Here is a 12,665-nt window from a genome sequence, read left to right on the forward strand (position 1 = left end):
TCAACCTTGAATCCCAACATGTCACACAATTGTCTGTAAAAAAAAAAAAGTATTTAAGTAATAATATATGACTTACCAGTGGACAGTGGAAGCTTGGGAAGGCCTGGCCCTGGGGAGTAGACCTCACTGCGAGATCCAGGCTGGCAAACCATGTGGCTCGTGACAAGATGGCTGTAGAGAATGTCCCTTGTAGTGGAGACGAAGCCACAGCCGTGACACACCCCATTCAGTGTGTCCGTATGCACCTTAAGGTGACGTTCACAGTTTGCCTTAGTGGTAAAGGCTGACAGACAGATGAGACAGACAAACGGACGTTCACCTGTGTTAGGACAGAGAGGATGACATTAGACAGATAAACAATGAGCTATATGCTGAAGGCATGCTGGTGAAGGTTCTGACACTTTGCCAGTGTGACATTCATATAAGCCTCTCACCACTGTGTGTGCGCATGTGGATTTCCAGTGAGCTGGCACTGGGGCAGCTCTTGTTGCACTGAGGAAAGGGGCAGATGCGTTCGTTGGGGTAGGATTCCTTAGGTTTGTCTTGTGGCGGGGAAGAGGCTGCGGCCGGCTGCTTCTGTCGGCTGGCGCAGTAGTACATAAGGTGGGCCTGCAGGTTCCGCTCACTGCGGTACCAGATCCCGCAGTCTTTGCATGGGAAAATGTCCTCTGTTAGGCAGCAGAACATTAAAGTTAGTTTACTAACTCAATTAGAAACTGTCTGTCAAAGTTGTGGATTTTGAACTTCAATCAACTGTTACATTTTGGTATAATTTTAATCTATTACTCTTAAAACATATGACAGTATACATTAATATGTGTGCATATGACAGAAACCATTGTTCAGAAGACAATCTAATAGGAAGCAATTATTTAAGTAAAAATTCGGGGGGAATTCTCTGTTAGCTACTGAAGAGCTGCAGTGTCATCTTGTGGCCAAAGAGAACATTGCTATAGACAAAGACTATATAACAGTAGATCATAATGGCCTGCAGGCATTAACTTGCAGTACAGCACATCAATGGATAAAAGCTATAAATGAGATAAGGTGATGAGATAAAATGTATAAAATATACAATATATCATACATTTGTACATTTTAAATAAATTGTCTTAGTATCTCTGATACACTCTATATATTGATATAAGTTTTCATTTATTGTGAATCACTGCATTGCAGTTTGTACTTATTTTTTTATTTGGAAACTAACATAGAACAAAAGTGCAGACAAACTTTCCAAATTCAAACATCATATTAAAGCCCTCACTGTAAATACACCACTCACTATTGACAACTGCAGTGGCCAAGATGGCTGCCATGCCAGCTTGCTGTGGAAGAAGCTGGATGTCTGAGTGCAGAGCCGCTGGGTACAGAGGTTCCTCCTTCACCATGGATTGCTTCTGTGTGACGAGGCTGAGCGGAGGAGAGAGGCGAGCAACGGGAGAGGAGGAGCCTCGAGAAAGTGACAGGAAAGCCAGGAGCCTTTCACCAGATGTAAGTGCTCGAGTCACCTTACAGAACAATTCCTCACCTGGAGACACAGACTCAGATCAATCCTTTCTGACTTGTTATAGCAGGTTTAACAAAAACTATTAGTCCATAAAATGGACAATAACAAAGTCCTGGCACTGACAAACATGGAATGAAGCTATGTTGACATGTCGAAATATCTTCAATTAATAAATCTCACCTTTGCTGTAGATGGTACAGTTGGCAGCTGACATGTCAGAGGTCAATGGGATTCGACTAATCCAACAGTCTGGATCTTCACACACCAGAATCAATGGAGAATTCTGCACACACACAGAAAGAAGCACATAAAGAATCAACACAACCTTTTCATTGGTAAGACTCCTTACAGTCACTACCAAATCATGTACATAATAAACAGTATATGTGCATCTTCACACAATACTGTACATCCAGTACACTGCACGGTGAGATCAAAGGTCTACAGCTAATTTGTGACAATTCAACATAAAGTACTGTGTATGGTGAAAGCTGAAGCAATATTCACTGTCACTGCCTACTAGCACATGGACTCACATTTCACTAATCCCTCCCTATATATCCCTCAAAATAAAGAAATAAAATGTAGTAACTTCATTTTAACTGGACTTATTTCTAGCAGTCTAAAAGATAATCGTAAAAATCCAAACATTAAATGTTGTAAATTGGGAATTCACAGTAACACGCTACTGTCCGGCGAGTGGTAAACACCCATTTATAAAAAGGCTGCCAGCGAACGGAGGATGATTACAACCAAAGAAGGAAATGAGGGGAACATGGGCTGAACAAAGCCGTGTGGAAAATAAAGGAGAAGAGACAAGAAAGAGGAGAAGAGGAATAAAAGAGGTAGAGAGACCCCAGGAGAGAGTGAGAGGGAAAAAAACTGAAGAGAAAGAAGATCTGATGAGGTCGACAGGCTGTTATTCAGACGGCTTCCATAATAAGATCCACAGTGGATACACTGGACAAAGACTGGTGAGTCAACATCCAGTCTGATGGTATGAGAGAGAGAGTGAGAGAGAAAACATAAAACAGTGACACACCTGTGTGTGTCCTCAGTACAATCTTGCCTTTGTTCATATGAGGCTACAGGAGCATTCCCTATTACAATCACTCCCAAGACACAGGATTAACTTAATGTCTCTGTCTTGCACATGCACACACGCGCACACACACACGCTTCACTGTACCACACTCACTTTTGCTGTCACCTTGCAGCAAATGATTTCAACTTAAAACAACAAAAATCTCCATTAGAAATCATCTTGACCACTAACCTCTTCATTAGAACGTTTTATTGCTGTGACTTTTGCCGTTTTTACTGACATTAAAGTGATTAAGCGTGACTCTACTCTGACTAGAAACCAACCATAACCTATACAAGCACAATGGATGTAACAGTTCAAAAGGATTTTAAAACAGACAAAACACATGCATGATTGTGGCCGGAACTCTTCTAACTCTATCAAACCCAGTGGTAAAAAGCAGCACAGCATTGTTCAGCTGCTCTATACTGCTGCAGTACAGGTCAATCTCCACCAGGAGGGAGCATCCCCTCACAACTGGACTGGACCTGAGCATCCTCTCATCAGACTGACAGAGCAGTTGTCTATCAGGGTCAAAGTTGATATGATGCCGTGTTCTGCCTGACAAGTGTTTTTTTTTTTTTGTAGTACTCAGTAGTATGTACTTTAATACTCACACTCCAGCTATGTACATGACTTTTTTGTGTATTTCAAGTGGAGAGCTGCTGAGCATGCCAAAGGACACACTTCTATCATCTAAGCTGATATTTAAAATAACGAACGTCCTCTATCTGGAAACAAAATTCTTTTGTCAGTGAGATGCCACATCTTACACAAGCACTGAGTGGCAAATGGTTTTTGTGCATCTGATCAATAACACTGGTTAAATCACGTATTACCACAGTTTGTCAGCCTGTTGACACTGTTGCCAAGTCTAATAGGAGGCTCTGCACAAATTCTAATTCTCCTGTTATTGCTTTGTATTATCACAAAATTATAGTTAGTTACATGGATCTTTCAAAACTGAAACAAAGCAGTGGACAGTGTGATTCCTCAGAAATGATTCCAATCAGAGTCCAGAACAGGAAGTGTGTTTCATACAAACTGGCGCAGTTCAAGCACTTGGCCAAAAAAGGATGCCTAGACTGATAAGTATTCTCATTTCACATGTATCTGACCTCAATTCTTTCCATCGTAATAAACTGCCAAAAACCTGCTTCCCCTCCCAGCCACTTCTTCCCTAAATGCCTTTCACTAGAGAACTATAGTGCACACAGAGAGCACATGCAGTACAGTCCTTCATAGTGATTTCATTCATTGAAAATGTTCAGACACAGGTGCAAGTGTGTGCAGTAAACAAATCATTGTATTCATTGTTCCAGGCAGCCACTGGTTTCCATCCACTTCTCTACACTATGAAACTCCATTTAGAGACTCTTTAAATTAATTTAAGTCATACAGTCAAATCAGCATTATCACTCCAATATTATTTTAGTGGTGGTGTGATGTACTAAATGGAACAACTGTGGGGTTGTTTAACTGCTTCAGAAATGAAAAAGATTGAAAAGTTTCAAAAGGAACTCAATCCAGTCACTCAATCAAGTAGCTAACTTCTCATAGCTTATCAGAATTGGTGTGACGAGGTGTTGCAGTAGCATACATGCGTGTGGAGCCGTGTGATGCCTCTTCAGGTGGCTCTTGAATTAACTGAAGAAGCTGGCGGTTGTCTGTGGGCTCGCTTTGGGAAGACAGTGAGAAGAGAGCAGTGTAGGACAGGAGGAAGGAAGCCTCTCAGTCTGTTGTATGTTAAAGATTGAAGCAAAGTGTATTGTATTTCATGGGGAACTAGCGCTGATGTGGAGATATGGCTGCTTTTGTTTTAATTTGTAACCCAATGCTGGAGCCGTCTGAGCTGTAAGTACTTCTAATTTGTTTCAGACTAATTCATCACGGCCGTGGCTTTGGAATTCACCATGATAGGGCAACAGGGAGAGCTCAGTAGCATGTACGTGGGAAACACATACACAGGCTCCTTCGTTAAAGATTTAAAATATATGCTACCCATGACTCATTGTGAGTGTGATAATCAACCATCTTTACTTATTTGAGCACTTATTAAAAGTCAACAGGCCTCTAGGACACAAGAAATATAATCTGCGCTATCTCTGGAGGAGTTATTGATCCATCATTTTGTAACATCACAGACGTTGTGAAACGTCACATGTAATTTGCCTTCATTTTCATATCTGATATGTGACCAGAGAAATCATTCCAGTGTGATGTGGCAGCTAAATGTTTTTGCTTTCCATCCTGGAAATAACATTTCTAGGGGAATTGCTCTAAACCGTAATATTCAAAACTATTTTTAAGATCTAATTTCACTCCAGAAATCTTTCTAATCCCATATTGGCCCTGGTGTAAACAAGCAATGTCAAGTAGAAACAGACCCTCCAGCCAAGTGTAGCTCAGGATCAGATGGGATCAGAAGACAGAAAGCCTGAAGCACTGAAGGAAAATGTTTTTATTTAGAGGGGCTGCCTGTGGAATCATTGGGATTCAGGAAACACTGCAGGAGCTACAGTGGCATGCAAAGTACATGTGCCTACATATACAGGCTGTGTGAAAACTCAATCAGTCGCTCCGCACGTTTTCTACAGGACCACTGCTGAATTTAAAGGAGTCACTGCAGGTTTTACTTCCAGAAAGCAAAACGATGGAACAAAAACAAGCAGCAATTACAATAGCAGGTGATCTGCTATGTTGACCTGCTACAAGGAAAACATGCTACTTTACAGTCACAAATACACACACAACACAGCTTCAGGGGAGATAATGAGAATCAGAGAGGCACAGGGCCAGATCACACGTTGGGTGTGTATGTGTGTGTGTAATTAACAGGCCAACAGAGAATGCAAATGCCAGAGATGGTGAGGTTAGTTAGGGCGAACGGAGAGGCCACTGGATGCTATCAACATCCTTTTCACTTCTATTGGTCTGACGCCGATCTCATTGACTCAAATGGCCAACAGTCACCTGTGGATTATGTTCGGACCCACAAAGAGTCAACCTAGGCAGCTCTGAAAAGCATTCAGGGCAGCCAACTGGTGCCTTCTATCGAAAGTAATATTCCAAACGTGAGAATGACTTCTAAACTACATGAACATGTAGTTCAACAAACTGTTGTTTGGTGCATTATATCCAGCTGTTCCTGACAACAGTACTGTAGTGTCACCAAAAGCATTGCTTTTCACTGTAAAATGCAATTCTTTAAATAGTTTGATTTATTGATCTATTTTTAGAAACCCTGCGGGTATGTTTGAGTTTTCATGTAGCTGAGAACACAAGTGATTGAAAGTGTGCATGTTTTCTGGCTCTTGGAGAGGTGGAAAAGAAAAAGCAGACAATGAATGGGATGATAAATCATCAGAGCTGTCAGCTTCCTGCCATCTCAAAGAAACAACAAGATCAACTATTGACAGATGTATAGATCCACACAGATCAAGGTGGAACCAGCACACTTTGCCGTACTATGTCACCTTCCCTCCTTCTTCTATCAAGCTAACTATCCGCCTGGCCCTCCATCTATCAGTGGGATGTCAGGCTTCCCCAGCAGAGTTCCATCTTGGTGGAGAGTGCTGCCTTAAGCCCCATCAGCCAGAGGAGAGTCTTTGAGCTACAGTCTAAGCCCCTCGCCCAGACCCTGGTCCCCTCATGAATATTAACCAGCCCCAAGCCCGGCTTTAATCTGCCTGATCCCCGCACTGCTGCCGCCGAGACGATAGCGAATCTAATTATTTGGTCTGATATTAACCCCCCACTCCCGCTCCCCCACCACACACACACACACCATTCCCACCCCCAACCACCCTGTCCTCACTATAGCTTCTGTTACATTCACATATGTGTATGTGTCAGTGCAAACACACATCAACTGAACTCCAGTTAACAAAATCAGTTCACATACAGTACAACATTCATACACATTCACAAACACACACTCACACCTCTTTCTCTGCACTAGTCCCCCTTCACCTCCAGCACAGCTTGCGATGCCCTCTCCTTATCAGGCCCAAAAACGCCCTCCTCCTATGCCGATAAAACTTGAATGCAAATGATGCCAGGCTGATTTCATTTCTTCATTTTCTTGTTCCATTCCCTCATTCAGAGTCAGAATGGCTCCTTGCTCATCCCCTCTCTATCTCTCCTTCTCTCTGGGGAGCCAAACGGCACTGATGATGATGGCTATGGGAACGGGAAGCAGAGAACTTCCCCTAAACTAACCCTAAAGTCTGACCCATTTCATATTGCCTTGTGCTATATATACACACTTCAAATACTGCAAAAGGAGGGAGGGAAGAGGAATATAATACACCAAGCAACCCCTTTTTCAGTCCCACCACCACCCTACCATGCAGATGAACAGATTTCCCTGTACAGCTGTCAACGGCCACAGCTTTACTGCTACCACTGAGGAATAAGCATATTTGTATATGCAAATCACTACTGGTACATCTTAGCACATCTATATCGTAATGATGGATAATGTTTCACATGGGTTTATATGGTTTACACAGCTCCATAATAGTTTGGACAGGACAGTCTCTTGGCCATTAAATGTAAAACATGCTAGTCAGTACTCCATGTTAGTGCACGCCTGGTTTCTGGTTGGTCTATCATAACACAGATGTGCTCTGTAAAACTGAACAATTCTACTCTGCCCATACTAAGATGTTAATATGAATGGTCAGAATGACATGCAGCATGTGGCTTAAGAGTTTTAACAGTGCTACATTTATTCACGAATTAATGCCACAAAAGCTTAATATAAGGCTTCAGTGTATTTTGTTTAGTTTACTGTGGTATCAAGACACTCTGTTGTGAGGTACAGTAACACATAGAGTACCAACCCTACCCATAGATGGCAAGTTACAAATACATTGCTACTAAACCTATCAATAAAATGCTGCCAATAAAGATTTGATCTTGCAAAACAATCTAGTTTTTCTGACTGCAGCAGTAAGAAACTTTTTAATGGTTATGCTTTTCACAGCACAGCAGAAAAACTAGCCTCACTTGATAGAGGAACAATTAATAGGCACAAAGTGTTTATTAATCTTTAAACAAAGCCATGTTCTTGTGGTTTTTGATACATATGGCACTCTGGAGTTAAACCTGAGTCTGTGCCATCACAGACAGGCACTTTCAACACATGTTCTTTTCAACTAGTGGATACATTCTCTGCAAAATATATTTGCATGGAAATATATTTCTTGTTTTTTTTCTCTCAGTGGTCTTATCCCACAAAAATAAAAAAATAGTACAAGTTAGGAACATAAAACACTCAGACAGTTTGTAGCCCACTCACAAAATTGTATGTTTCTCTCACAGTCCTCACATGTTGTGCGTGTGTGATATTGCTGCAAATGAAGTCACTTTACTCCTCTCCTGACCTTTTAAACCATCACTGATTCATTCACTAGCTCAAAAAATAATTCATTCAATCATCTAAATAACCTTCTTCCTCCCTTCTCTTCTTTCACTGTCTCTCCTGCACTGCCTCCTGCCTTTTTATACACCTCTTTCTTTCTTTCTTAATCTCTGACTCTCATCCTCCCTCCAAACTCTCATTCCAACCCTTCTGTCTGCCTGCCCCTCCTTCCCATCCTATCTCTCCCTTTTTCTCTGTCTGTCTCTCGTTCTATCTCTCAGCTACAGGAAATGGTTTCTTTCCCGATCCAGGGGGTTGGAGGGTTTTACTCACTGTCCCAAACAAAGAGGTCACTGTGTGAATCCTCCAAAAATACAAAGAAGAAAAGGAAGGCAGATAAAAATCAGAAACCTACTCTCATCCGCCGCTCTCACACAAACGCACACACACACACACACACACACTTTACCTCCATTTCACTCGCGCAAAGAATTTTTCTAACATTCAACAGACACACTAGATCCTTTTTTATACACTGTATATTGCGCTACATGGCTAGGGCTCGGCAGCAGAGTGAAAGCTTATTCCCTTGTGCGGGAGTGCTCATGCACAGCCACACATATCGGTACACACCTCAGAGAAAAAGAAAAAGAAAAAAAAAATAGAGGGAGCCAGGTTTGATGAGCTGCATGCAAATGAGATGTAAAAATATAAAACTGCGATACTTAAAACAGGGGCCGAGATAAGAGATTTGAAAATGAGGCACTCTTGGAAAGCGGGCTCCTGAACTGCCGGAGATGAGGCTCAGAGATAGAGAGGATAGAGGTTTTCCCTCTCCTCTTCTCCTCTCTTACACCTCCTCCTCTTTCCTTCCTCCTCCACCCTGCAGAAGCCAGTGCAGATGACAGGGAGATGCAGATACCAGCCAGTCATTGCCACTGAGTGATGAACACCTCCTCCCTTTGTCTCCTTTAACCCTCCTCATCCACGTTCGCCTCACATCTCTTCCAGTTCTCTTTTCCCTCTCATATTTCTTTTTTTCTCTCATGTTTTGTTTCATTCGATGGACCTGTCCCTCTTTTCTCTGCACGTCTCTTTTGTTCCTCTTCCTCCCTGGCTTGGCAGCCTGCATTTCTGTCTATCAGTATTTTATCTTTCTTGGTGGTTTTTGCTCCCTTCTCTCCAATCATTCCTCTTCTCTCCCTCTCTCAGGGTGATAGGCTCTTCTCACAGGGCCAGATTGACAGACTAAGAGACAGGCAGCTACTGTCATCATGTGGGCAAGTCATACGATGGCTGAACGTAGAGGTAGCCTATATGGAGCATGCTGATTCAATCAACACCGATAAAAACTAGCTGTCCTTAAGGCAATTATGCACACGGTCAGCATTTTGAGGAAATATGTCCATCACTCCGGTATCAATGAAGGTTTTGCCTAGAAATTCTGGTAGAAGAGAGTCTATGTTTAAAATCTCTGAAATGGCATTTAGAGCACTTTCATCTTGTGTCAAGCAAAGTGGCCCAAAATAAGAACGAGGGTTAATTTTAAACAGCTTTCAGGATTGATTTTATGAATAAAGGTGTTACTATGGAGTCTCTGAATGATACATATATGTAGAGGACTGTTTCCAGTCAGAAATCAGTATTCAGTTTGCGGTGGCATTAAAACTGATGTCTTGTTCAGTTTTTTCTTTTTTTCTGTGCGATGTTCTATTTTTGTGTAGTCACTGAGGTGACTGCTGAATGACTAGCACATTCATAAATAAGACCATGAACAATGGACCTTTTTCACTGCCGCCAAACTGTTAGTTGCCACAATTAACAATAATTTTTTCAACCAATTGGGCCAAATTGTAAAACTGTTATTATTGTTGATATAATTATTGTAGACAGGGTCCCGGATAGTAATACTATCATGTTAAAGCCAGAAGGTGCATGACTGTTGCTTCAGCATGCTTCAGCTTTTAGCAATGTAAATAAGTTAGGTTATGTTATGTTGTTAAGCTTGGGCTGACTTAGAAATGTTCTTGTTTGTGGAAGAAGACCACATTGTATTACATCAAATTAATCAGAAATACAAGTAGACATGTAGCTACTATAACCTCACAGATGCTTTTTAATGGAATATCTACATAGATGTACAGTGGACCAGTTCTAATTGCATCTAATAAAAGTTTATCATTTTCAAAAGCTGTTCATGTTTTCATCAGAAAAACATGGGAAAGGAGGTTTCTAATGGACCCCAAATGGACATAGTCATGTCTCGTAATTTGACAAGAAGATAATAGAGGGATTTAAAAAAAAATACTAATAAATTTAGAAATATATATATTCAATCTTGCAATTTTTAAAGCTGTTTCTTTTAAGGTGGAAACTCTCTAGTTCTTTTTTAAGAATGCTACTTGTGTATCACATTCTTCTGGGGGGCATCGCAGAAGGTGTCTCAACACTCACTGTAATCATCGATTTGTCATCTTCTGTAGGAGCACCATTTTAATTAACATTCTAATTTGATGGGTGGAGGAGAGAGAGAAATACAGAGGCAGGAAAACACTGTTGATAAATCCAGATAAAATATAAGATCAGAATCCAGTAAACAAACCAGCTCTGAGTCAATGCAAAAAAAATAAATAAATAGCTTGGGAGAGAAAAAAAGGGGAGACAGTGATCACCTTCACTTGTCCTTCCAGGGTAGTGAGAGAAGGAGGAAGTGGAGAGGAGCGTAAAGGAGGTAGAGGGGGAGGAGAGATAGAGAGTGAGAAGAGACTACCCAAAAAGTGTTTGAAAAGCCGTGGGTGGCGCGCCTTATCACTCCAGTTCTCCTGGAGAGATTATTGGGGGATTAGTGCGAACGCTTGTTTCTAAAACATGATGAAAAGACGTTCGGCTCGTGATAACGCTTTGAACTCCCCTACTCTGCTCCTTCTAGGATCATGCCTTCAGGCTGCCTTTCCACGAAAGACAGGATTTGGGTGGGGTGAGCTGCTGGGTGCTGCTGAACGAGGGAGAACAATAGGGACAATATTGTACGTGAAGTTTCTCCTGTGGTACAGTGTGAAGACTTCACTTGGGAAGGGTCTTTCGGAAACATGCAACAGATGGAACAAACTGTATATTTGCACACACCTTAGCAAGAGTACTGTTCAGCTTTCGCTTCGTGTGAGCTAAAATTTCACAACTATTCTGCAACTTCAGTCAAATCACATGTACTTACACTATCAGTTAATTAAAGGAGGATCCAATCAGAAGTAGAGGAGATGTAATATCAGATTTATTCTGTGCAATCTGATCAGAATAGCAACAGTGGCATGCTTGCTCTTGGGTTGCCATAGGAAGCTCACCAAGGAGGACCTGGTTGTTCAGTCAACCAAAAACTGTGAGGAATCAGCAGCCAGTGGATCAGTTGATCAGCAAACACTATTATACCCTGTTCTAAAGTCCAACAGCCATATCAGGCAGAATATATTTAAATAGATAAATGTTTTTACGCCTCTTTCTCAAGAGATGCAAATGGCAGGATTTCCATATGACACAGGCCAGTTAACGCGCTGCTAATCTAATGAAGGAGATCTGTTGGAGGGAGAGTGAGGACTGGATCTCATCTGCCTCTCTGTGCCTGTGTGCATTCTCAGAGCTGACAAACTCAAACTCACCCCAGTCATATGATAAGAAGCACAACCTTCACCATTAAAGACACATCACTGTATACTGGTTCACATTAAATAATAAAAGTCATTGCTCTTGATATGTCACTGTGTATACAAACACACACACACACACACACACACACACACACGTGTGTGGCTGACCAAAATGCTGCTGCATCTAGTTGTGTTACTGTGTAGACCATGCCATCTCAAATAGAGATGTGGGGTCGGATGAAGCCAGAGGGCTTCATAGATCTCAGCCAGGTTAATAAACACCACAGAAAGCTGTGTTTGGAATACTCTCCACAGTTTTTGAGAGATGCAGCATGTGTATTCATTAATTTCATCTTTGTATTCAGTTTTATTTGTATTTGTACCTTAATAGCCCTTCCTTCTCTCCTTTTGTATTTTTTGGTTTTTGTGTCTTTCTACATCATCAATAACAACTTCATTTAAGATGATACCTAGGCGTGTTTTTCTCCATTGACAAAGCAGTCCAGTAGACCCATAACACAGTGTGCAATATGATGTCTGATGTTTGTCAATGCAGTGTCAGAGAATATTTGATCAGATCAGTACAGTATTTTGTACAGTTAGCAACAGTTGTGGAATTGGTTAATAAAGTGTATCTGAGAGATACCTTGACTATAACTTTAGTCTCCAACTTCCCTGGTGGGACATCTTGTTGACTAGTAGATTCAATTCAATTTTTGTTTGATGAGATGAGATGAGACTGTAATACAGATTACAGGACTTCGCTTAACTACCTCTTTTGGGGGTTGCAGATGTGCACATGCATATTCAAATAAAAGGTATTTAAACAGAGTTTATGCTTGCCATCCTGCCAATTAAGGAATGTCATGTGATGGCTCAACCTTTGGTGGAGCGGGAGATAGGCAGATTTCTCCTCTCCAACACAGTGAGGAGGACAGCACTGACCCCTCCTGACCCACATGGGAGAGAGGCAGGGAGGGATGGTGGGATGAGTAGGGGAGAGGGATGTGGAGTGACGGGGGAGAAACACAGAAGGAATGTGAGATTACGGCTACTATCTCC

General features: G+C 41.6%; 1 protein-coding gene across 1 annotated transcript in view; it reads right to left on the bottom strand.

Moving 5' to 3' along the window:
• Positions 1-12,665, bottom strand: part of zfpm1 (zinc finger protein, FOG family member 1) — an 81,778-nt gene that overhangs the window by 5,810 nt on the left and 63,303 nt on the right. Inside the window, exons 5-8 of the mRNA XM_026365177.1 lie at positions 1,691-1,793; positions 1,286-1,531; positions 435-668; positions 77-319 (exon numbers count right to left, since the gene is read on the bottom strand). Of these exons, the coding sequence (XP_026220962.1) occupies positions 77-319; positions 435-668; positions 1,286-1,531; positions 1,691-1,793 (826 nt within the window). The remainder of the gene's footprint in view (positions 1-76; positions 320-434; positions 669-1,285; positions 1,532-1,690; positions 1,794-12,665) is intronic.

Source organism: Anabas testudineus, chromosome 6, assembly GCF_900324465.2.
Source record: "Anabas testudineus chromosome 6, fAnaTes1.2, whole genome shotgun sequence".
Lineage (NCBI taxonomy): Eukaryota > Metazoa > Chordata > Actinopteri > Anabantiformes > Anabantidae > Anabas > Anabas testudineus.